Source organism: Lissotriton helveticus, chromosome 6 (genome assembly GCF_964261635.1).
Source record: "Lissotriton helveticus chromosome 6, aLisHel1.1, whole genome shotgun sequence".
Taxonomy (NCBI): Eukaryota; Metazoa; Chordata; class Amphibia; order Caudata; family Salamandridae; genus Lissotriton; species Lissotriton helveticus.
Window position 1 is genome coordinate 2,043,443,180 of NC_136067.1, and position 24,951 is coordinate 2,043,468,130.

General features: G+C 47.9%; 1 protein-coding gene across 1 annotated transcript in view; it reads left to right on the forward strand.

The window, feature by feature from the left end:
• The first annotated feature begins 10,291 nt into the window (after positions 1-10,291).
• ABHD1 (abhydrolase domain containing 1) overlaps positions 10,292-24,951 on the forward strand; it is a 101,817-nt gene continuing 87,157 nt past the window's right edge. Inside the window, exon 1 of the mRNA XM_078650070.1 lies at positions 10,292-10,806. Within this exon, the coding sequence (XP_078506196.1) occupies positions 10,687-10,806 (120 nt within the window). The 5' untranslated portion in view covers positions 10,292-10,686. The remainder of the gene's footprint in view (positions 10,807-24,951) is intronic.

Here is a 24,951-nt window from a genome sequence, read left to right on the forward strand (position 1 = left end):
ACCTCTGACTAAGGTCCCTGTTGCTTTGTCCGTGACTGTTACCTGATTCCGCCTGCAGGGGGAGCAGTAGCAGAGCCGCCAGGATCCACGGGGCCCGGGCGGTGCCCTTCGCCCACCTCCAGTGGGCTGGCTGCATCACTGAAGGTGAAATGTGGAGCTCGTGTTGATGTCTGACTGGAAGCGCCCGGGCCTCCCGGGCGGCATGGCGGGGATCCGTCAAGCCAGGCCGGAGCTCTCCTCTAGGTATCCTCCCGCTGCTCCGGCAGAGACACCTGCGCTCTGGACATGGCGGGGCGAGGCGCTCACGGTCCCTCCCTTCATACACCTGCTTCGCTCTCGGACGTGCTGTGTGGGCAGTGCAGGAATGCCGGTGTGGGCGGTCCGCCCACAACCGCCTCACCTCACACCTTCGCCCATTTGCCGCCTCGCCTCACATCTATACAGCTACGCTGCGGTGTGCGGTATCTGTCCTTTGAAATGGAATGACAGCAAGTGCGTAGTTAAAAACACGGCGACTGTGAGAATGAAAACACTCTCACGCCAATAGTTCTTGAAATGCGCTGTGAGAGCCTAATAGTTCTTGAAATGCGCTGTGAGAGCCTAATTGTAGACACAGGAGCCGAGCTGTCGAATCTCACATTACGTAATTCAATTTAGAAACCAAAAATGCATTAAAATGACAATACTCTGAGAAATGTGAAACAAGTCAGGTTCCGGGCTGGCAGCCAATCACAGCGCGGCCCGGGGAATGACGTCACGGGGGTTTCCCAGGCCGGCAGCCAATCACAGCGCGGCCCGGGACACACGGCAACAAGGGGCGGGGCTTAAAAAAAGACCCAGAAACGCCCCTGAATCGCGTTTTCACGGGAAAACGTGATTGACAGCCAATCTCTTCCAATGGCTAGCCTCCATTTATGGAGCTAGCCAATGGAAGAAGGGGCGGTTTCAAGTCCCCACTATAGAGATAACATTAGATTTCGCCCTGGGCGGAGCAACTGCTACGCAGTTGCAACGCCAGGGCGAAACCTAAAAAACGGAACAATAGCCACACACTGCTCTGTTCAAACTCTGTGGAACAGCCCGATCTCATAAACAACTGAAGGGGTCAGGAAAGGTGAGTTTGGATCAACAAACTCCTTTTCTCCAGCGCTGAAATATACACGCAGTAGGACAGTGTGCACACATTATCCGGTGCCAAAGAGGATTTCTCCCCTTCGCCATGCCCTGCACGTGCACAAGTGAGTGGGGACACAACCCACCTTCCTAAAAGGAGATGCTTGATTAGGGGTGCCTGTGAGAAAAAGCCCAGGCCCACCCGGGCTCAGAGCCCCCAGTAGCACCATGGATTGCACAGTTCACTTTGGCCTGGGCGTTAGATAAAGGTACGATCAGGGTGGTATTACCGGCAGTGGCAGCTCCTCCGCTAAGTCGGAGGAGCATCGTCCCACTGCCTTGAAGCAGCAAAAGACAGGAAAAAAATAAAATGATAATAACGTAATGTTATCATCATTTTATTTTGTCCTCCTGCTGCTGCAGCTTGCTTGAAGGGGTGGGCATGGCTGCAGAGCAGGGGAGGAGAGGTAGAACACTCCTATGCGCAGTGACCGCAACTGCCTAAATGACTTGCCAGATTTAAAAACACAGTGCATTTTAATTGGTATTCTTGCAATTTTTGAGGGGAATAAAAGAAAGGAATTTTGTGGTTCCTACCTGTAAGTGCCTATTCTCCTCAGGTGTCACATGGTCTTTATCCTGAGAAAACAGCCATGTACCTGAGGCTTAACAGTAACAAGCATGTGCAATGCAATAGGTCTCGCATTAGGAAAGTGTGAGCTATTGGTATTGTAAATGACTTTTTTTATATGTGTTGGCTTTGAAAATATATAAATTAATAGCATTGTTATTCACAAAGCCAATAGCTTACACTTTCCTGATGCTGTTGTGGTGCTGAGTGATGATGTGGTTGGGCTGAGTGATGTGGTGGTGTAGTTAGAGTGATGTGGTGGTGTCCCAGAGTGATGTGGTGGTGTCCCAGAGTGATGTGGTGGAATCCTAGAGTGATATGGTGCTGTCACTGAGTGATGTGGTGGTGTTCCTGAGTGATGTGGTGGTGTCATTGAGTGATGTGGTTGTGTCCTTGAGTGATGTGGTGGTGCCCCTGAGTGATGTGGTGGTGCCCCTGAGTGGTGCCCCTGAGTGATGTGGTGGTGTCCCAGAGTGATGTGGTGGTGTCCCAGAGTGATGTGGTGGTGTCCCAGAGTGATGTGGTGGTGCCCCTGAGTGATGTGGTGGTGTTCCTGAGTGATGTGGTGGTGTCTGTGAGTGATGTGGTTGTGTCCCAGAGTGATGTGGTGGTGTTCCAGAGTGATGTGGTGGTGCCCCTGAGTGATGTGGTGGTGCCCCTGAGTGATGTGGTGGTGTCCCTGAGTGATGTGGATGTGTCCCAGGGTGATGTGGTGGTATCCTAGAGTGATATGGTGGTGTCCCAGAGTGATGTGGTGGTGTTCCTGAGTGATGTGGTGGTGCCCCTGAGTGATGTGGTGGTGTTCCTGAGTGATGTGGTGGTGTCTGTGAGTGATGTGGTTGTGTCCTTGAGTGATGTGGTGGTGCCCCTGAGTGATGTGGTGGTGCCCCAGAGTGATGTGGTGGTGTTCCTGAGTGATGTGGTGGTGCCCCTGAGTGATGTGGTGGTGCCCCTGAGTGATGTGGTGGTGTCCCTGAGTGATGTGGATGTGTCCCTGAGTGATGTGGTGGTGTCCCTGAGTGATGTGGTGGTGTCCTAGAGTGATATGGTGGTGTCCCCGAGTGATGTGGTGGTGTTGTGTGGCGTTCAGCAGTGTGAGGCGTGCAGCAGTGTGAGGCATTCAGCAGTGTGGCGTGCAGCAGTGTGAGGCGTGCAGCAGTGTGAGGGGTGCAGCAGTGTGTGGTGTGCAGCAGTGTGAGGCGTGCAGCAGTGTGAGGCATGCAGCAGTGTGAGGCGTGCAGCAGTGTGAGGCATGCAGCAGTGTGTAGCTTGCAGCAGTGTGAGGCGTGCAGCAGTGCGTGGCGTGCAGCAGTGTGCAGCACGCAGCAGTGTGAGTAATGCAGCAGTGTGCAGCAGTGTGAGGCGTGCAGCAGTGTGAGGCGTGCAGCAGTGTGAGGCGTGCATCAGTGTGGCATGCAGCAGTGTGCAGCATGCAGCAGTGTGAGGCGTGCAGCAGTGTAAGGCGTGCAGCAGTGTGAGGCGTGCAGCAGTGTGAGGCATGCGGCAGTGTGCAGCATGCAGCAGTGTGAGTAATGCAGCAGTGTGCAGCAGTGTGAGGCGTGCAGCAGTGTGAGGCGTGCAGCAGTGTGAGGCGTGCAGCAGTGTAGCATGCAGCAGTGTGCAGCATGCACAGTGTGAGGCGTGCAGCAGTGTGAGGCGTGCAGCAGTGTGAGGCGTGCAGCAGTGTGAGGCATGCAGCAGTGTGAGGCATGCAGCCGCGTGAGGCGTGCAGCAGTGTAAGTCGTGCAACAGTGTAAGTGCTTTGATACTAGAGTATGCATGCTCTCGTATCAGTGCGCGCACACTCTACTGCGACAGTGTGCGTGTTCCATTCTCAGGGTGAGTGCGTTTCGGGTTCTTAGTCACAAACAGAAGGGCAGTCATGCGGGGCGTGCGTGTTTTCTAATCAGAAATTGTGAGCGAGTGAACCAACGCAATGGTTTGTAAACAACAAGAAAAGCGGACATCAAAGGAAGGGTGGGAGGGAACGAGCAAATGGGGTGTGAGCGATAAGGAAAGTTAATTGTTGTAAGAGGGGGAGCAGGAAGTGATGCCGAGCGCGCGCTGGCGAAAGTGTGAGGCGTGCAGCAGTGTGAGGCGTGCAGCAGTGTGAGGCGTACAGCAGTGTGAGGCGTGCAGCAGTGTGGCATGCAGCAGTGTGAGGCGTGCTGCAGTGTGTGGCGTGCAGCAGTGTGTGGTGTGCAGCAGTGTGAGGCGTGCAGCAGTGTGAGGCGTGTAACAGTGAGAGGGGTGCAGCAGTGTGAGGTGTACAGCAGTGTGTCGTGCAGCAGTGTGCAGCATGCAGCAGTGTGAGGCGTGCAGCAGTGTGAGGCGTACCGCAGTGTGCAGCATGCAGCAGTGTGAGGCATGCAGCAGTGTGCAGCATGCAGCAGTGTGAGTAATACAGCAGTGTGCAGCAGTGTGAGGCGTGCAGCAGTGTGAGGCGTGCAGCAGTGTGAGGCGTGCAGCAGTGTAGCGTGCAGCAGTGTGCAGCATGCACAGTGTGAGGTGTGCAGCAGTGTGAGGCGTGCAGCAGTGTGAGGCGTGCAGCAGTGTGAGGCAGTGTGAGGCATGCAGCCGTGTGAGGCGTGCAGCAGTGTAAGTCATGCAACAGTGTAAGTGCTTTGATACTAGAGTATGCATGCTCTCGTATCAGTGCGCGCACACTCTACTGCGACAATGTGCGTGTTCCATTCTCAGGGTGAGTGCGTTTCGGGTTCTTAGTCACAAGCAGAAGGGCAGTCATGCGGGGCGTGCGTGTTTTCTAATCAGAAATTGTGAGCGAGTGAACCAATACAATGGTTTGTAAACAACAAGAAAAGCGAACATCAAAGGAAGGGTGGGAGGGAACGAGCACATGGGGTGTGAGCGATAATGAAAGTTAATTGTTGTAAGAGGGGGAGCAGGAAGTGAGGCCGAGCGCGCGCTGGCGAAAGCAGTCTGCTGCTTTCAAGTCCGATGCCAGATGCCAGATGCCAGCTTCGCGCTTGAATGCCTCACATGCACTGGCCATAAACCGCATTCCAAAGGTATTTGGGAGCATTTCCTGGTGCACTTTCTAAATCTCTCGCCTAGCGATCGCTTATGCGATACTAGGCGAGACCTAAAAAGGACAATTTTTATAATTGAAAGCAACGGAAAAGTGTGTTAGACTACTTTCAACAATTTTTAAACAAATATTATACATTGAAATAAAATATTGTTTTATATTTATTAGTATTTTTCTAAATGCTTTCGCTATTTTAAACAATACCTGGTGTTTTTTTGTCTCCTACAACTTACTCCAAACCAATGTTTGTTTCACTGCAAATTAAATGTAAAATATTTATTTGGGTTTTAAAAATGGGTAAGGTAAAATATATATTAATCTCACCATATTAACTAGCTGTTTTCTATTTTTAGAAAGTATTAATGAGTTTTTTAAGATGAATAGTATTACAATTAATTCCTGTGTATTAATACACTCCCCAACCCAATACCCCTATATCGCTTGCATCCCGTTCCTAAAAGTTGGTGCCACCGGTTTAAAAAAAAAAATTTATGGTTTGTAATAATATTAATTTTAAATATACTTTAATGTTTCATAATTACTACTCAAGTATTACAATTAATCCCTGGGTATTAACACAATACCGTATCTCCCTTGCATCCCATCCCTAAAAGTTGGTGTTACAGTTTTTGTATTAAATATTTAAGCATCATTTTAAAAATATGATTTTTAAATATATCGTATACCCTAATATTTATTCCTCAAGTATTAAAATGAATTCTTCAGTACTAATACACTCCCCCACCCAATAACACTTTATTCCTTGCACCCTGTCCCCAAATGTTAGTGTTACGCTAATTTAATTAATTATTTAATGTTCATTTTAAATATATTTTATATTTATTTGTTTAACAATAAATACTCAAGTATTACAATTAATATCTGGCTATTGATACGCTCCCATGCCCAATACCCCTATATTCCTTGCATCATGTTCCTTAAGGTGGGTGTCACAGTTATTTAAACATATTTTAATACTAATAATAAATTCTCAAGTACTAAAATTAATACCTGGGTACTCATACATTCCCCACCCAATGCCCCTATATTGCTTGCATCCCTGGGGATGGGGCCTCTGACGATCTCTCAGCAATCCCGCTGTGTGGGCCTTACTGGTGATAACAGGAGGGGTTCTTTGCCCCCAAGGACTGTCAGCATCCAAGGGGACTTCATCCACAAACGAGTAGTGCGCCAGGAGACGTGTTTGCAGAGTGGTTGAGAAAAGGGGCGGGCCTCTGATGAGCTCTCAGCAAAACTGCTGTGTGGGACTTACTGGTGGTAACAGGAGGGGTTCTTGGCCCCTAATGACCTTCAGCATCCAAAGGGACTTCATTAGGGGTGGCCGCACAATACGTTGAATTTGGCTGAATTTTTTGGTAAGTCTGTGGAATTTCGGGGAGTGAAACTCTGCAAGATCTATCCAGGTCTCGTCCTGTCATGGTGAGAGCAGAGTCCACGGTTCTCCCTTTAAATTACTACGAGAATGCAAATTTACAAATCACCTGGAAGCTCTGCCCATTTGGCACCACCCCATTCACCTTAGTAGTACACAAAGGTCTTCCCGCCTTTTGCCAGGATGATGGACAGCTTAATAAAAGGACCTCTGGGGTGTTTCCCACCGATTTTGGTGACATGGGGGGATATTTCCAACAAAGGGGCTGATTACAATGTGGACTGAATTAACTCCGATTGTCGGTCGAAGCCGTGCCGATCGCATCATAATCAGCCGGTTAGATTCCTTTCCGACCGACCCATTACGATGGAGTCGGTTGAAAAGGAATGCAACCGGTCATTCTGGGATTAGGATGTCAGTGGAGATAGCCTTTCTGTGCCAGCCTTTACGACACAGAAAGGCTGTCGGGCCCACTTTCATGCGTGGCCTCCCGTTGGAGGCCAAGGGGAGCACGTATAGTGCCTCCCTGTTGATCCCTGCACCGTGTAGTAGGCTCCTTGAGGTGCCTGCCATGGGGTGCAGGGATGAACTGCACCTTGCATTTTTACAATGGGTGCATGCATTCCGGTCAGAATGCATACCCCAATTGTAAAGAATAGGCATGCGACTGAACAGTGTTGACTGAGACGATGTCGGGTGGCGAAACTCAGCCTGACATTGTAATAGGGCCCAAAACGTTGGAGCATGGTGTTACACCAAAATTGGCAACACCGCACTCTGAGATTTTTAAAACACAGGGTGGCACTGATTTTACAATATGGCGCACCCCTGTGTTTCTCTTAGTGTTGGTGCTAATGAAGCTGCCTAGCACCAGCACAGGCACTGTTTAACCATGTTGCAAGGGTGCCTGCGCTGATTATTTATGTGCAGGTAACGTCACCTTTCTTCACATAAACAATCTTGAAAGACATTCGCTCTTTCTATGTGTGCTGCAGAATGCAGTACACATGGAAAGAGCAAACAATGATGAGAAATTAATCATTTCTGCTTGTATCGTCAGCCTAAGACCAGGTATTCCCTGGTCTTAATTTGTGGCGCTGCCCCAGCCTTGTAAATATGGGGCAGTGTCAAAAAGCAATGGGTGTTGCAGCAGAACGCCCACTGCAACACTTATTGCATGCCCCTTTCACGTTAAGTGACGCGTGAAAAGGGGTTTTGTTTACAAGGCGGCGTTAAGTGGCTTTTTTAAATGAGGAGAGGGGAACGGTGCCATCAAAACGATGCTAAATGTGATGTTCTGGTGGCGATATCCTTTTAAATATGCCCTTCGTTCTTGATTCCAAGGAATATGAGGACATCTCCACCAAGCAAAGAAGCACTTACTAGTTAAGAGGACGGACCCTTGTTTGATGAAGATTTACCACTTTTCAGTCTTGTGTTCTCCATAGAAGGATTCATGTTATCACAGATTGCTAGATCAAGCGGCACGAGGAACAATCACATTGCTGAAACATACACAAGGCACACACTCACACACACACTTGCAGACTTGCACACACTCACACACACACACTTGCAGACTAATATAGCTAGTCACACATCCAGTCACAGACCCATACAACCACTCACACACCCACTGACAGACCCACACGCCACTCACACTCACTCACTGACCCAGATAGCAACTCACACACCAACCAAAACACTCCCTCACTGACCCATACACCCACTCACAAACCCATTTACTGACCTATAAAGCCACTCCCACACACACTCTCAGAGGTGACAAGTTACAGTTAGGATTTTATTTAAACTGTAGAAATTCACTGAAAAAAAACAAAGATTACTGGGATGCTATACCTAGGAAAGAACCTTTTTTTAAAACATAGAAATTCCCTGAAAAAAACAAAGGTTACAGGGATTTTATAGTTAGGAAATAGAATGAAAAAACCTTACAAATTAAGTGTAAAAAACAAAGGTCACATGGATGTTATAGTTAGGAAATAACATTAAAAACCATTGAAATTCAGTGAAAAAAACAAAGGTTACATGGACATTATAGTTAGAAAATAGAAAAAAAAAACTTAGAAATTCACTGAAAAAGCAAAGGTCACAGGGACACTATAGTTAGGCTCGGATTGCACTTGTACAAAACCAACGAAATTCAGCAATTATAATTACCTGAGCTAACTATAACTTACGCCCCCGCAATGCACTGCTTATGACCTCATATATTACATCACTCATGACATGGTCAGTGACATCACTGAGGACATCACTGATGATATCTCAAATGACATCCCTGTTGGCATCACCAACAGAACCACTCATACATCCACTCACATACCCACACAACCCCTCATATACCAATACAACAATTCACGCACCCACTCACTCATCAATAGCTACTCACACACCCACTCACTCACCCATATAGTCATTCATACAGCCACTCACTTACCCATACAGCTAATCACACACCCACTTATTCACCCACATAGCCCTTGATGACATCACCAACAGAACCACTCATACATCCACTCATATACCCACACAACCCCTCATATACCAATACAACAATTCACGCACCATCTCACTCATCAATAGCTACTCACACATCCACTCACTCACCCATATAGTCATTCATACAGCCACTCACTTACCCATACAGCTAATCACACACCCACTTATTCACCCACATAGCCCTTCACACACCCACTCACTCACCCATACAACCACTCAACAGATTCACTCTCTCACTCATACAACCACTCACATACCATACAAGCATTCACACGCCTACTCATTTACCCATACAGCCACTCACACAGTCATTCACTCTCCAGTACAGCCAATCACACACCCACTCAGTTAACCAAACACCCACTCAAACAATCACTCAGTCACCCATACAGACACTTACACAAAGGCACTCACCAATACAGCCACTTACACAACCACTTAGTCAGCGATACAGCCACTCACCTATCCACTCATACAGGCACTCACACTGGCATTCACTCAACCATAGAGCAACTCATACACCCAGTCACTACCCAATACAGGCACTCACAGAACAATTCACTCACCCATACAGCTACTCCCACATCCACATATTCAACCATACAGTCGCTCACTCACCCACTTGCACACCCATACAGCCACTCACACACCCACTCACACATGGATACACTCAGTCACACAACGACCCACATTATATATATTGGAAATACTATCACTCATTAGTAGAACACAAAGTATACTAATCTAACTTTTGTAATACCTTAGTATATATGCTTAACATTCATAAACTCTTAGAAAACACTCACCATCACGGGATGATTTAATCAGTGATGCCATTTGAGATGTCATCAGTGATTTCATCAGTGATGTCACTGAATATGTGAGGTCATAAGCGGCACATTACGGGGACATAAGTTATAGTTAGCTCAGGTACATAAGTAATAGTTAGCGCAGGTAACTATAATTGCTATATTTCACTGGTTTTGTATGAGTGAAATCTGAGCCTAACTCCTAACTATAATGTCCCTGTATCCTTTGGTTATTTCAGTGTACGATAGATAGATAGATAGATTAAATAATGTACCTTGCGTGGTAAAGGCATGCACTGTAAAGGCATATGCGCGGTAAAAATGTGCGTGCTAAAAAATGTGTGGTAAAGGCGCTGCTGCTAATTACTGCATTGTAAAGGTCGTTTGCCCAACCAGTAGGCCTTCTAGAAAGTCGCCTTGTTTGATGATGTCACCTGAAGTTTTGAAACATGTTGTGACATCATTGTCAGACTGGCTTATTTAAGTGTAAGCTCCTATACACACACTCTGCAAATATGTTGATTGCTAGGAGCTGATTCCATTTCCCTTACTTTGAGAATGGTCTTGTATCTTAAGTCTGTACCTGTAATTTAAGCTAAAATGTCAGACTATCTCTTTCTGAGTGTGCTCAGATTCTCCAGTTTAAGGCATTAGCAGTTCAGACTGTCTCAAAAATCGTTTGTGATTCAGAGATAGATTTGTAGACCTGATTTTATCTAATATTATGAACAGGACACATGTCCCAGAATGCACCGCTGCCTCCGGGGCAGGATGAGCTGCACCTCGGAAGCGTGAAAGCCTGGCGTGTGCTGGTCTGCTGCTCTGCTGCTGCAGGAAGTGTTCCAGGGCGAGAGCGCGTGCCCAGCAGAGGCACCCGCAGTCCGTGAGGGCAGTGCCAGGCAGGCTCCCTGCCCCTCACAAACATGGGCGCTGGTCCGGGCAGAGCTGCCTGCGAGGATGCCTGCATCGGTCGAGACAGCGCCTTGATCTCCCGCACTTGAAGCCCCGAGCACAGGCGCGGCGCCTTGAAGCTGTGACGGGATTTATCGGCGCTTCCGGTGATACCTCACACTGGTGGCATCTGACGGGCACGTCAGGCAGCTGCTGCTGGCAGAGACCGGTGCGGGCTGAAGTGTGCGCGGCTCGCGGGAGGCGCTAGGAGCGGAGGATGCTCGGGTACACGCAGATCGTGCACGATGCCCTGCTGCCCACCTGGGGCAGGCCCCTGCCCCTGATCCTGGGCGTCAGCACCGCCTACCTCTGCTACTACTGGGCCTGCGTCCCCAAGGTGGGTGAGAGTGCCGGCCGGCTCAGCTGCTTCCGGGGTGGGTGAGAGTGCCGGGCTCAGCTGCTTCCTACTCACGGGGTGGGTGAGAGTGCCGAGCTGCTTCCTGGGTGGGTGAGAGTGCTGTTTCCTACTCCCGGGGTGGGTGAGAGTGCCGAGCTGCTTCCTGGGTGGGTGAGAGTGCTGTTTCCTACTCCCGGGGTGGGTGAGAGTGCCGGCCGGCTCAGCTGCTTCCTACTCACGGGGTGAATGAGAGTGCCGGGTTCAGCTGCACCCTGCTCCTGGGGTGGGTGAGAGTGCCAGGCTCAGCTGCTTCCTGGGTGGGTGAGAGTGCCTGGCTCAGCTGCGTCCTGGGTGGGTGAGAGTGCCGGGCTCAGCTGCGTCCTGGGTGGGTGAGAGTGCTGGGCTCAGCTGCTTCCTGGGTGGGTGAGAGTGCCGGGCTCAGCTGCGTCCTGGGTGGGTGAGAGTGCCGGGCTCAGCTGCGTCCTGGGTGGGTGAGAGTGCCTGGCTCAGCTGCGTCCTGGGTGGGTGAGAGTGCCTGGCTCAGCTGTGCTTCCTGGGTGGGTGAGAGTGCCTGGCTCAGCTGCGTCCTGGGTGGGAGAGAGTGCCGGGCTTAGCTGCGTCCTGGGTGGGCGAGAGTGCCGGGCTCAGCTGCGTCCTGGGTGGGTGAGGAAGAGGTGTGGCGCCGCGGCCAGGGCGACTGACGCTGGAATCTGGGGACCACAGTTCGATCCCCGGCTCCGGCGGCAGGGTAGCCCAGCACCATGTGACTCTGGGCAATAGCTCGCTTAATCTTCCCGACGGCCCCCCAGCGCCTAGAGACCCTTACGGGTGATTGTGCGCTTTACAAATGTGGACTTTACTTTTTTACTTTGAGAGTGCCGGGCTCAGCCGCGTCCTGGGTGGGTGAGAGTGCCTGGCTCAGCTGTGCTTCCTGGGTGGGTGAGAGTGCCTGGCTCAGCTGCGTCCTGGGTGGGTGAGAGTGCCGGGCTCAGCTGCTTCCTGGGTGGGTGAGAGTGCCTGGCTCAGCTGCGTCCTGGGTGGGTGAGAGTGCCGGGCTCAGCTGCTTCCTGGGTGGGTGAGAGTGCCGGGCTCAGCCGCGTCCTGGGTGGGTGAGAGTGCCGACCGGCTCAGCGGCGTCCTGGGTGGGTGAGAGTGCCGGGCTCAGCTGCTTCCTGGGTGGGTGAGAGTGCTGGGCTCAGCTGCTTCCTGGGTGTGTGAGAGTGCTGGGCTCAGCTGCTTCCTGGGTGGGTGAGAGTGCCGGGCTCAGCTGCGTCCTGGGTGGGTGAGAGTGCTGGGCTCAGCTGCTTCCTGGGTGGGTGAGCGTGCTGGGTTCAGCTGCTTCCTGGGTGGGTGAGAGTGCTGCTTCCTACTCCCGGGGTGGGTGAGAGTGCTACTTCCTACTCCCGGGGTGGGTGAGAGTGCCGGGCTCAGCTGCTTCCTTCTCCCGGTATGGGTGAGAGTGCCGGGCTCAGCTGCACCCTGCTCCTGGGGTGGGTGAGAGTACCGGGCTCAGCTGCACCCTGCTCCTGGGGTGGGTGAGAGTGCCGGGCTCAGCTGCACCCTGCTCCTGGGGTGGGTGAGAGTGCCAAGCTCAGCTGCTTCCTGGGTGGGTGAGAGCGCCGGGCTCAGCTGTGTCCTGGGTGGGTGAGAGTGCCGGGCTCAGCTGTGTCCTGGGTGGGTGAGAGTGCCGGGCTCAGCCGCGTCCTGGGTGGGTGAGAGTGCCGGGCTCAGCTGCGTCCTGGGTGGGTGAGAGCGCCTGGCTCAGCTGCGTCCTGGCTGGGTGAGAGTGCCGGGCTCAGCTGCGTCCTGGCTGGGTGAGAGCGCCGGGCTCAGCTGCGTCCTGGCTGGGTGAGAGCGCCGGGCTCAGCTGCGTCCTGGGTGGGTGAGAGTGCCGGGCTCAGCTGCGTCCTGGGTGGGTGAGAGTGCCGGGCTCAGCTGCGTCCTGGGTGGGTGAGAGTGCCGGGCTCAGCTGCGTCCTGGGTGGGTGAGAGTGCCGGGCTCAGCTGCGTCCTGGGTGGGTGAGAGTGCCGGGCTCAGCCGCGTCCTGGGTGGGTGAGAGTGCCGGGCTCAGCCGCGTCCTGGGTGGGTGAGAGTGCCGGGCTCAGCCGCGTCCTGGGTGGGTGAGAGTGCCGGGCTCAGCCGCGTCCTGGGTGGGTGAGAGTGCCGGGCTCAGCCGCGTCCTGGGTGGGTGAGAGTGCCGGGCTCAGCCGCGTCCTGGGTGGGTGAGAGTGCCGGGCTCAGCCGCGTCCTGGGTGGGTGAGAGTGCCGGGCTCAGCCGCCTCCTGGGTGGGTGAGAGTGCCGGGCTCAGCCGCCTCCTGGGTGGGTGAGAGTGCCGGGCTCAGCCGCCTCCTGGGTGGGTGAGAGTGCCGGGCTCAGCCGCGTCCTGGGTGGGTGAGAGTGCCGGGCTCAGCCGCGTCCTGGGTGGGTGAGAGTGCCGGGCTCAGCCGCGTCCTGGGTGAGTGAGAGTGCCGGGCTCAGCCGCGTCCTGGGTGGGCGAGAGTGCCGGGCTCAGCCGCGTCCTGGGTGGGCGAGAGTGCCGGGCTCAGCCGCGTCCTGGGTGGGCGAGAGTGCCGGGCTCAGCCGCGTCCTGGGTGGGCGAGAGTGCCGGGCTCAGCCGCGTCCTGGGTGGGCGAGAGTGCCGGGCTCAGCCGCGTCCTGGGTGGGCGAGAGTGCCGGGCTCAGCCGCGTCCTGGGTGGGCGAGAGTGCCGGGCTCAGCTGCGTCCCGGGTGGGTGAGAGTGCCGGGCTCAGCTGCACCCTGCTCCTGGGGTGGGTGAGAGTGCCGGGTTATCTGCCCCCTGGGGTGGGTGAGAGTGCCGGGCTCAGCTGCGTCCTGGGTGGGTGAGAGTGCCGGGCTCAGCTGCGTCCCGGGTGGGTGAGAGTGCCGGGCTCAGCTGCACCCTGCTCCTGGGGTGGGTGAGAGTGCCGGGTTATCTGCCCCCTGGGGTGGGTGAGAGTGCCGGGCTCAGCTGCGTCCTGGGTGGGTGAGAGTGCCGGGCTCAGCTGCGTCCCGGGTGGGTGAGAGTGCCGGGCTCAGCTGCACCCTGCTCCTGGGGTGGGTGAGAGTGCCGGGTTATCTGCCCCCTGGGGTGGGTGAGAGTGCTGTCCTTCTGGTGGATAAGAGTGCTGCTTCCTGCTCCGTTTGGTGGGTGGGAGTGCTGCTTCCTGCTCTCTGTTGTGGGTGAGAGTGCGCCTGGCTCAGATGCTTCCTGGGTGGGTGAGAGTGCCGGGCTTGTCTCTGCTCTCTCTTGTGGGTGAGAGTGCACCTGCCTCAGCTGTTTCCTGGAATGGCCTAGAGTGCGCCTGGCTCACATTTCCTCCTCCCTGGGGTGGTGTCGGTGTCGGTGTGTCTGTCTCAGATGTCCCCTGCGGTGTGCCAGTATGCAGCAGCTGTCAGGACACCTCTGTTCTCTCCCTGGCATCGAGGAAACACGAGTGCAGCCTGTCTCCTGCGGGGGAAAGAAAGTCAGACAGGGTGTGCTTGCTGCCAGCAGGAAGAGAGACCCCGGTGTGCCCGGTGCCCACTCTCAGCTGAGTCTAGGCCGGGGTCACACGTGCGCCCTGACTAGTTTCCCCAGGTGGCTCTATGTTCCCCAGGGATAGCCTATTAAAACCCCTGATTTTCCACCAAACATTACAAGATGGTCACAGTGCCGATAATGGCAACCCCCCCCCCCTTAGTACAAGCTGCAGTCAATAATCACGCCACACACATTTTGTTGGAAAACCGTTTGCTGCAGGTTTATTTCATACAAGGAGTATGCCAACGTGGTGGGTTAACTTATGGGCTATCCAAGGGCAGGCAGCGATGAGTAACCTGAGCTGCCCACCCACCTGATGAGCCAAACTACACCGTGGCCAACCCAATCGGTGCTACCATTTATGTGGGGATTCTCCCCCTTAAATACCGTGGACCACCAGTCCGTGACTTTACTCACGCCGTTTTAGTGGTGGAGCGTTGCAAGGTAAGCCCCCGGTTGCTCAGGCTTACAACCGCCCGAAGGACTAGCGGGGCGCCGTCGTTTCCATCCAGGGTCCTGCCGTAAAGACTCCTGGGGTTTGACATAGAGCACCCCTGCTGTGCCCAATCAGAGAGTACCCCGTAGTACCAATCGGCCAACGCCCTAGATGTGGCCACCGTCCTATCCGGGGCTCCCCACCACCATGGCAGGCTCCATAACTTCCTGCAACCTGCAGTTACCAGTCCTGCTAGCCAGCAAATTTGCATACATCACTGATATGACCCTGCAAATATTCCTAGCTGCGGTCTAAAGCACTACAAGCAGAAGAAGAGCAGAGGTCCCAATACAAAAGTCCTATTCTACAATGCAGAGGCATAAGTGCCTACAGCCTGACCATTACAATACGTAACCAGTGGCTAGTGCACGGTTACACCTGTGTTATGACCGGACCCCACTGACGTCACTGTGTGAATATCGAGTGCATGTGTATGAGTGGAAGCAGAGCTCTGTACTGTTCGCAAGAGTGTATGTATGCTGTTACTAGTGGTGTATGTATGCTGTTACTAGTTGTGTATGTATGCTGTTACTTTTGGTGTATGTATGCTGTTACTAATGGTGTATGTATGCTGTTACTAGTGGTGTATGTATGCTGTTACTTTTGGTGTATGTATGCTGTTACTTTTGGTGTATGCATGCTGTTACTAGTGGTGTATGTATGCTGTTACTAGTGGGGTATGTATGCTGTTACTAGTGGGGTATGTATGCTGTTACTAGTGGTGTATGTATGCTGTTACTAGTGGTGTATGTATGCTGTTACTAGTGGTGCATGTATGCTGTTACTAGTGGTGTAAGTATGCTGTTACTAGTGGTGTATGTATTCTGTTACTAATGGTGTATGTATGCTGTTACTAATGGTGTAAGTATGCTGTTACTAGTGGTGTATGTATTCTGTTACTAATGGTGTATGTATGCTGTTACTAATGGTGTATGTATGCTGTTACTAGTGGTGTATGTATGCTGTTACTAGTGGTGTAAGTATGCTGTTACTAGTGGTGTATGTATTCTGTTACTAATGGTGTATGTATGCTGTTACTAGCGGTGTATGTATGCTGTTACTAGTGGTGTATGCATGCTGTTACTAGTGGTGTATGTATGCTGTTACTAGTGGTGTATGTATGCTGTTACTAGTGGTGTATGTATGCTGTTACTAGTGGTGTATGTATGCTGTTACTAGTGGTGTATGCATGCTGTTACTAGTGGTGTATGCATGCTGTTACTAATGGTGTATGTATGCTGTTACTAGTGGGGTATGTATGCTGTTACTAGTGGTGTATGTATGCTGTTACTAGTGGTGTATGTATGCTGTTACTAGTGGTGTATGTATGCTGTTACTAGTGGTGTATGTATGCTGTTACTAGTGGTGTATGCATGCTGTTACTAGTGGTGTATGTATGCTGTTACTAGTGGTGTATGTATGCTGTTACTAGTGGTGTATGTATGCTGTTACTAGTGGTGTATGTATGCTGTTACTAGTGGGGTATGTATGCTGTTACTAGTGGTGTATGTATGCTGTTACTAGTGGTGTATGTATGCTGTTACTAGTGGTGTATGTATGCTGTTACTAGTGGGGTATGTATGCTGTTACTAGTGGGGTATGTATGCTGTTACTAGTGGGGTATGTATGCTGTTACTAGTGGGGTATGTATGCTGTTACTAGTGGGGTATGTATGCTGTTACTAGTGGGGTATGTATGCTGTTACTAGTGGGGTATGTATGCTGTTACTAGTGGGGTATGCATGCTGTTACTAGTGGTGTATGCATGCTGTTACTAGTGGTGTATGCATGCTGTTACTAGTGGTGTATGTATGCTGTTACTAGTGGTGTATGTATGCTGTTACTAGTGGTGTATGTATGCTGTTACTAGTGGTGTATGTATGCTGTTACTAGTGGTGTATGTATGCTGTTACTAGTGGTGTATGTATGCTGTTACTAGTGGTGTATGTATGCTGTTACTAGTGGTGTATGTATGCTGTTACTAGTGGTGTATGTATGCTGTTACTAGTGGTGTATGTATGCTGTTACTAGTGGTGTATGTATGCTGTTACTAGTGGTGTATGTATGCTGTTACTAAAGGTGTATGTATGCTGTTACTAGTGGTGTATGTATGCTGTTACTAGTGGTGTAAGTATGCTGTTACTAGTGGTGTTAGTATGCTAGTGGGGTATGTATGCTCTTACTAGTGGTGTATGTATGCTGTTACTAGTGGTGTATGTATGCTGTTACTAGTGGTGTATGTATGCTGTTACTAGTGGTGTATGTATGCTGTTACTAGTGGTGTATGTATGCTGTTACTAGTGGTGTATGTATGCTGTTACTAGTGGTGTATCTATGCTGTTACTAGTGGTGTATGTATGCTGTTACTAATGGTGTATGTATGCTGTTACTTTTGGTGTATGTATGCTGTTACTTTTGGTGTATGTATGCTGTTAGTAGTGGTGTATGTATGCTGTTACTAGTGGTGTATGTATGCTGTTACTAGTGGTGTATGTATGCTGTTACTAGTGGTGTATGTATGCTGTTACTAGTGGTGTAAGTATGCTGTTACTAGTGGTGCATGTATGATGTTCACCACTAGTGGTGTATGGATGCTGTTACTAGTGGTGTATGGATGCTGTTACTAGTGGTGCATGTATGCTGTTACTAGTGGTGCATGTATGCTGTTACTAGTGGTGCATGTATGCTGTTACTAGTGGTGCATGTATGCTGTTACTAGTGGTGCATGTATGCTGTTACTAGTGGTGCATGTATGCTGTTACTAGTGGTGCATGTATGTATATGCTGTTACTAGTGGTGTATGGATGCTGTTACTAGTGGTGTATGGATGCTGTTACTAGTGGTGTATGCATGCTGTTACTAGTGGTGTATGCATGCTGTTACTAGTGGTGTATGTATGCTGTTACTAGTGGTGTATGTATGCTGTTACTAGTGGTGTATGCATGCTGTTACTAGTGGTGTATGCATGCTGTTACTAGTGGTGTATGTATGCTGTTACTAATGGTGTAAGTATGCTGTTACTAATGGTGTATGTATGCTGTTACTAATGGTGTATGTATGCTGTTACTAATGGTGTATGCATGCTGTTACTAGTGGTGTATGCATGCTGTTACTAGTGGTGTATGTATGCTGTTACTAGTGGTGTATGTATGCTGTTACTAGTGGTGTATGTATGCTGTTACTAATGGTGTATGTATGCTGTTACTAATGGTGTATGTATGCTGTTAGTAGTGGTGTATGTATGCTGTTAGTAGTGGTGTATGTATGCTGTTACTAGTGGTGTATGTATGCTGTTACTAGTGGTGTATGTATGCTGTTACTAGTGGCTTATGTATGCTGTTACTAGTGGTGTATGTATGCTGTTACTAATGGTGTATGTATGCTGTTACTAATGGTGTATGTATGCTGTTAGTAGTGGTGTATGTATGCTGTTAGTAGTGGTGTATGTATGCTGTTACTAGTGGTGTATGTATGCTGTTACTAGTGGCTTATGTATGCTGTTACTAGTGGCTTATGTATGCTGTTACTAGGGGCTTATGTATGCTGTTACTAGTGGTGTATGTATGCTGTTACTAGTGGTGTATGTATGCTGTTACTAGTGGTGTATGTATGCTGTTACTAGTGGTGTATGTATGCTGTTACTAGTGGTGTATGTATGCTGTTACTAGTGGTGCATGTATGCTGTTACTAGTGGTGTAAGTATGCTGTTACTAGTGGTGTAAGTATGCTGTTACTAGTGTTGTATGTATGCTCTTACTTTTGGTGTATGTATGCTGTTACTAGTGGTGTATGTATGCTGTTACTAGTGGTGTATGTATGCTGTTACTAGTGGTGTAAGTATGCTGTTACTAGTGGTGTAAGTATGCTGTTACTAGTGGTGTATGTATGCTGTTACTAATGGTGTAAGTATGCTAGTGGGGTATGTATGCTGTTACTAGTGGTGTAAGTATGCTGTTACTAGTGGTGTATGTATTCTGTTACTAATGGTGTATGTATGCTGTTACTAGTGGTGTATGTATGCTGTTACTAGTGGTGTATGTATGCTGTTACTAGTGGTGTATGTATGCTGTTACTAGTGGTGTATGTATGCTGTTACTAGTGGTGTAAGTATGCTGTTACTAGTGGTGTAAGTATGCTGTTACTAGTGGTGTAAGTATGCTGTTACTAGTGGTGTAAGTATGCTGTTAGTAGTGGTGTATGTATGCTGTTACTAGTGGTGTAAGTATGCTGTTACTAGTGGTGTAAGTATGCTGTTACTAGTGGTGTAAGTATGCTGTTACTAGTGGTGTATGCATGCTGTTACTAGTGGTGTATGCATGCTGTTACTAGTGGTGTATGTATGCTGTTACTAATGGTGTATGTATGCTGTTACTAATGGTGTATGTATGCTGTTAGTAGTGGTGTATGTATGCTGTTACTAATGGTGTATGTATGCTGTTACTTTTGGTGTATGTATGCTGTTACTTTTGGTGTATGTATGCTGTTAGTAGTGGTGTATGTATGCTGTTACTAGTGGTGTATGTATGCTGTTACTAGTGGTGTATGTATGCTGTTACTAGTGGTGTATGTATGCTGTTACTAGTGGTGTATGTATGCTGTTACTAGTGGTGTATGTATGCTGTTACTAGTGGTGTAAGTATGCTGTTACTAGTGGTGCATGTATGATGTTCACCACTAGTGGTGTATGGATGCTGTTACTAGTGGTGTATGGATGCTGTTACTAGTGGTGCATGTATGCTGTTACTAGTGGTGCATGTATGCTGTTACTAGTGGTGCATGTATGCTGTTACTAGTGGTGCATGTATGCTGTTACTAGTGGTGCATGTATGTGTATGCTGTTACTAGTGGTGTATGGATGCTGTTACTAGTGGTGTATGCATGCTGTTACTAGTGGTGTATGCATGCTGTTACTAGTGGTGTATGTATGCTGTTACTAGTGGTGTATGTATGCTGTTACTAGTGGTGTATGCATGCTGTTACTAGTGGTGTATGCATGCTGTTACTAGTGGTGTATGCATGCTGTTACTAGTGGTGTATGTATGCTGTTACTAATGGTGTAAGTATGCTGTTACTAATGGTGTATGTATGCTGTTACTAATGGTGTATGTATGCTGTTATTAATGGTGTATGTATGCTGTTACTAGTGGTGTATGCATGCTGTTACTAGTGGTGTATGTATGCTGTTACTAATGGTGTATGTATGCTGTTACTAGTGGTGTATGTATGCTGTTACTAATGGTGTATGTATGCTGTTACTAATGGTGTATGTATGCTGTTAGTAGTGGTGTATGTATGCTGTTACTAGTGGTGTATGTATGCTGTTACTAGTGGTGTATGTATGCTGTTACTAGTGGTGTATGTATGCTGTTACTAGTGGTGTATGTATGCTGTTACTAGTGGTGTATGCATGCTGTTACTAGTGGTGTATGCATGCTGTTACTAGTGGTGTATGCATGCTGTTACTAGTGGTGTATGCATGCTGTTACTAGTGGTGTATGTATGCTGTTACTAATGGTGTATGTATGCTGTTAGTAGTGGTGTATGTATGCTGTTAGTAGTGGTGTATGTGTGCTGTTAGTAGTGGTGTATGTGTGCTGTTAGTAGTGGTGTATGTGTGCTGTTACTAATGGTGTATGTATGCTGTTACTAATGGTGTATGTATGCTGTTACTAATGGTGTATGTATGCTGTTACTAATGGTGTATGTATGCTGTTAGTAGTGGTGTATGTATGCTGTTAGTAGTGGTGTATGTATGCTGTTAGTAGTGGTGTATGTATGCTGTTAGTAGTGGTGTATGTGTGCTGTTACTAATGGTGTATGTATGCTGTTACTAATGGTGTATGTATGCTGTTACTAGTGGTGCATGTATGCTGTTACTAGTGGTGCGTGTATGCTGTTACTAGTGGTGCGTGTATGCTGTTACTAGTGGTGCGTGTATGCTGTTACTAGTGGTGCATGTATGCTGTTACTAGTGGTGTGTGTATGCTGTTACTAGTGGTGTAACCACTAGTGGTGTATGTATGCTGTTACTAGTGGTGTATGTATGCTGTTACTAATGGTGTATGTATGCTGTTACTAATGGTGTATGTATGCTGTTACTAATGGTGTATGTATGCTGTTAGTAGTGGTGTATGTATGCTGTTAGTAGTGGTGTATGTATGCTGTTAGTGGTGGTGTATGTATGCTGTTAGTAATGGTGTATGTATGCTGTTACTAATGGTGTATGTATGCTGTTAGTAGTGGTGTATCTATGCTTTTACTAGTGGTGTATGCATGCTGTTACTAGTGGTGTATGCATGCTGTTACTAGTGGTGTATGCATGCTGTTACTAGTGGTGTATGCATGCTGTTACTAGTGGTGTATGCATGCTGTTACTAGTGGTGTATGTATGCTGTTACTAGTGGTGTATGTATGCTGTTACTAGTGGCTTATGTATGCTGTTACTAGTGGTGTATGTATGCTGTTACTAGTGGTGTATGTATGCTGTTACTAGTGGTGTATGTATGCTGTTACTAGTGGTGTATGTATGCTGTTACTAGTGGTGTATGTATGCTGTTACTAGTGGTGTATGTATGCTGTTACTAGTGGTGTATGTATGCTGTTACTAGTGGTGTATGTATGCTGTTAGTAGTGGTGCATGTATGCTGTTACTAGTGGTGCATGTATGCTGTTACTAGTGGTGTAAGTATGCTGTTACTAGTGGTGTAAGTATGCTGTTACTAGTGTTGTATTTATGCTGTTACTAGTGGTGTAAGTATGCTGTTACTAGTGGTGTATGTATGCTGTTACTAGTGGTGTATGTATGCTGTTACTAGTGGTGTATGTATGCTGTTACTAGTGGTGTATGTATGCTGTTACTAGTGGTGTATGTATGCTGTTACTAGTGGTGTAAGTATGCTGTTACTAGTGGTGTAAGTATGCTGTTACTAGTGGTGTATGTATGCTGTTACTAATGGTGTAAGTATGCTAGTGGGGTATGTATGCTGTTACTAGTGGTGTAAGTATGCTGTTACTAGTGGTGTATGTATTCTGTTACTAATGGTGTATGTATGCTGTTACTAATGGTGTATGTATGCTGTTACTAATGGTGTATGTATGCTGTTACTAGTGGTGTATGTATGCTGTTACTAGTGGTGTATGTATGCTGTTACTAGTGGTGTAAGTATGCTGTTACTAGTGGTGTAAGTATGCTAGTGGGGTATGTATGCTGTTACTAGTGGTGTATGTATGCTGTTACTAGTGGTGTATGTATGCTGTTACTAGTGGTGTATGTATGCTGTTACTAGTGGTGTAAGTATGCTGTTACTAGTGGTGTAAGTATGCTGTTACTAGTGGTGTAAGTATGCTGTTACTAGTGGTGTAAGTATGCTGTTACTAGTGGTGTAAGTATGCTGTTACTAGTGGTGTAAGTATGCTGTTACTAGTGGTGTAAGTATGCTGTTACTAGTGGTGTAAGTATGCTGTTACTAGTGGTGTAAGTATGCTGTTACTAGTGGTGTAAGTATGCTGTTACTAGTGGTGTAAGTATGCTGTTACTAGTGGTGTAAGTATGCTGTTACTAGTGGTGTAAGTATGCTGTTACTAGTGGTGTAAGTATGCTGTTAGTAGTGGTGTATGTATGCTGTTACTAGTGGTGTAAGTATGCTGTTACTAGTGGTGTAAGTATGCTGTTACTAGTGGTGTATGCATGCTGTTACTAGTGGTGTATGTATGCTGTTAGTAGTGGTGTATGTATGCTGTTAGTAGTGGTGTATGTATGCTGTTAGTAGTGGTGTATGTATGCTGTTACTAGTGGTGTATGTATGCTGTTACTAGTGGTGTATGTATGCTGTTACTAGTGGTGTATGTATGCTGTTAGTAGTGGTGTATGTATGCTGTTACTAAAGGTGTATGTATGCTGTTACTAGTGGTGTATGTATGCTGTTACTAGTGGTGTAAGTATGCTGTTACTAGAGGTGTTAGTATGCTAGTGGGGTATGTATGCTCTTACTAGTGGTGTATGTATGCTGTTACTAGTGGTGTATGTATGCTGTTACTAGTGGTGTATGTATGCTGTTACTAGTGGTGTATGTATGCTGTTACTAGTGGTGTATGTATGCTGTTACTAGTGGTGTATCTATGCTGTTACTAGTGGTGTATGTATGCTGTTACTAATGATGTATGTATGCTGTTACTTTTGGTGTATGTATGCTGTTACTTTTGGTGTATGTATGCTGTTAGTAGTGGTGTATGTATGCTGTTACTAGTGGTGTATGTATGCTGTTACTAGTGGTGTATGTATGCTGTTACTAGTGGTGTATGTATGCTGTTACTAGTGGTGTATGTATGCTGTTACTAGTGGTGTAAGTATGCTGTTACTAGTGGTGCATGTATGATGTTCACCACTAGTGGTGTATGGATGCTGTTACTAGTGGTGTATGGATGCTGTTACTAGTGGTGCATGTATGCTGTTACTAGTGGTGCATGTATGCTGTTACTAGTGGTGCATGTATGCTGTTACTAGTGGTGCATGTATGCTGTTACTAGTGGTGCATGTATGCTGTTACTAGTGGTGCATGTATGCTGTTACTAGTGGTGCATGTATGCTGTTACTAGTGGTGCATGTATGCTGTTACTAGTGGTGCATGTATGCTGTTACTAGTGGTGCATGTATGCTGTTACTAGTGGTGCATGTATGCTGTTACTAGTGGTGCATGTATGTGTATGCTGTTACTAGTGGTGTATGTATGCTGTTACTAGTGGTGTATGCATGCTGTTACTAGTGGTGTATGCATGCTGTTACTAGTGGTGTATGCATGCTGTTACTAGTGGTGTATGTATGCTGTTACTAGTGGTGTATGTATGCTGTTACTAGTGGTGTATGCATGCTGTTACTAGTGGTGTATGTATGCTGTTACTAATGGTGTATGTATGCTGTTACTAATGGTGTATGTATGCTGTTACTAATGGTGTATGTATGCTGTTACTAGTGGTGTATGCATGCTGTTACTAGTGGTGTATGTATGCTGTTACTAGTGGTGTATGTATGCTGTTACTAGTGGTGTATGTATGCTGTTACTAATGGTGTATGTATGCTGTTACTAATGGTGTATGTATGCTGTTAGTAGTGGTGTATGCATGCTGTTAGTAGTGGTGTATGCATGCTGTTACTAGTGGTGTATGTATGCTGTTACTAGTGGTGTATGTATGCTGTTACTAGTGGTGTATGTATGCTGTTACTAGTGGTGTATGCATGCTGTTACTAGTGGTGTATGCATGCTGTTACTAGTGGTGTATGTATGCTGTTACTAATGGTGTATGTATGCTGTTACTAATGGTGTATGTATGCTGTTACTAATGGTGTATGTATGCTGTTAGTAGTGGTGTATGTATGCTGTTAGTAGTGGTGTATGTATGCTGTTAGTAGTGGTGTATGTATGCTGTTAGTAGTGGTGTATGTGTGCTGTTACTAATGGTGTATGTATGCTGTTACTAATGGTGTATGTATGCTGTTACTAATGGTGTATGTATGCTGTTACTAATGGTGTATGTATGCTGTTAGTAGTGGTGTATGTATGCTGTTAGTAGTGGTGTATGTATGCTGTTAGTAGTGGTGTATGTATGCTGTTAGTAGTGGTGTATGTATGCTGTTAGTAGTGGTGTATGTATGCTGTTAGTAGTGGTGTATGTGTGCTGTTACTAATGGTGTATGTATGCTGTTACTAATGGTGTATGTATGCTGTTACTAGTGGTGCATGTATGCTGTTACTAGTGGTGCATGTATGCTGTTACTAGTGGTGCATGTATGCTGTTACTAGTGGTGCGTGTATGCTGTTACTAGTGGTGCGTGTATGCTGTTACTAGTGGTGCATGTATGCTGTTACTAGTGGTGCATGTATGCTGTTACTAGTGGTGTGTGTATGCTGTTACTAGTGGTGTAACCACTAGTGGTGTATGTATGCTGTTACTAGTGGTGTATGTATGCTGTTACTAGTGGTGTAAGTATGCTGTTTCTAGTGGTGTATGTATGCTGTTACTAATGGTGTATGTATGCTGTTAGTAGTGGTGTATGTATGCTGTTAGTAGTGGTGTATGTATGCTGTTAGTAGTGGTGTATGTGTGCTGTTACTAATGGTGTATGTATGCTGTT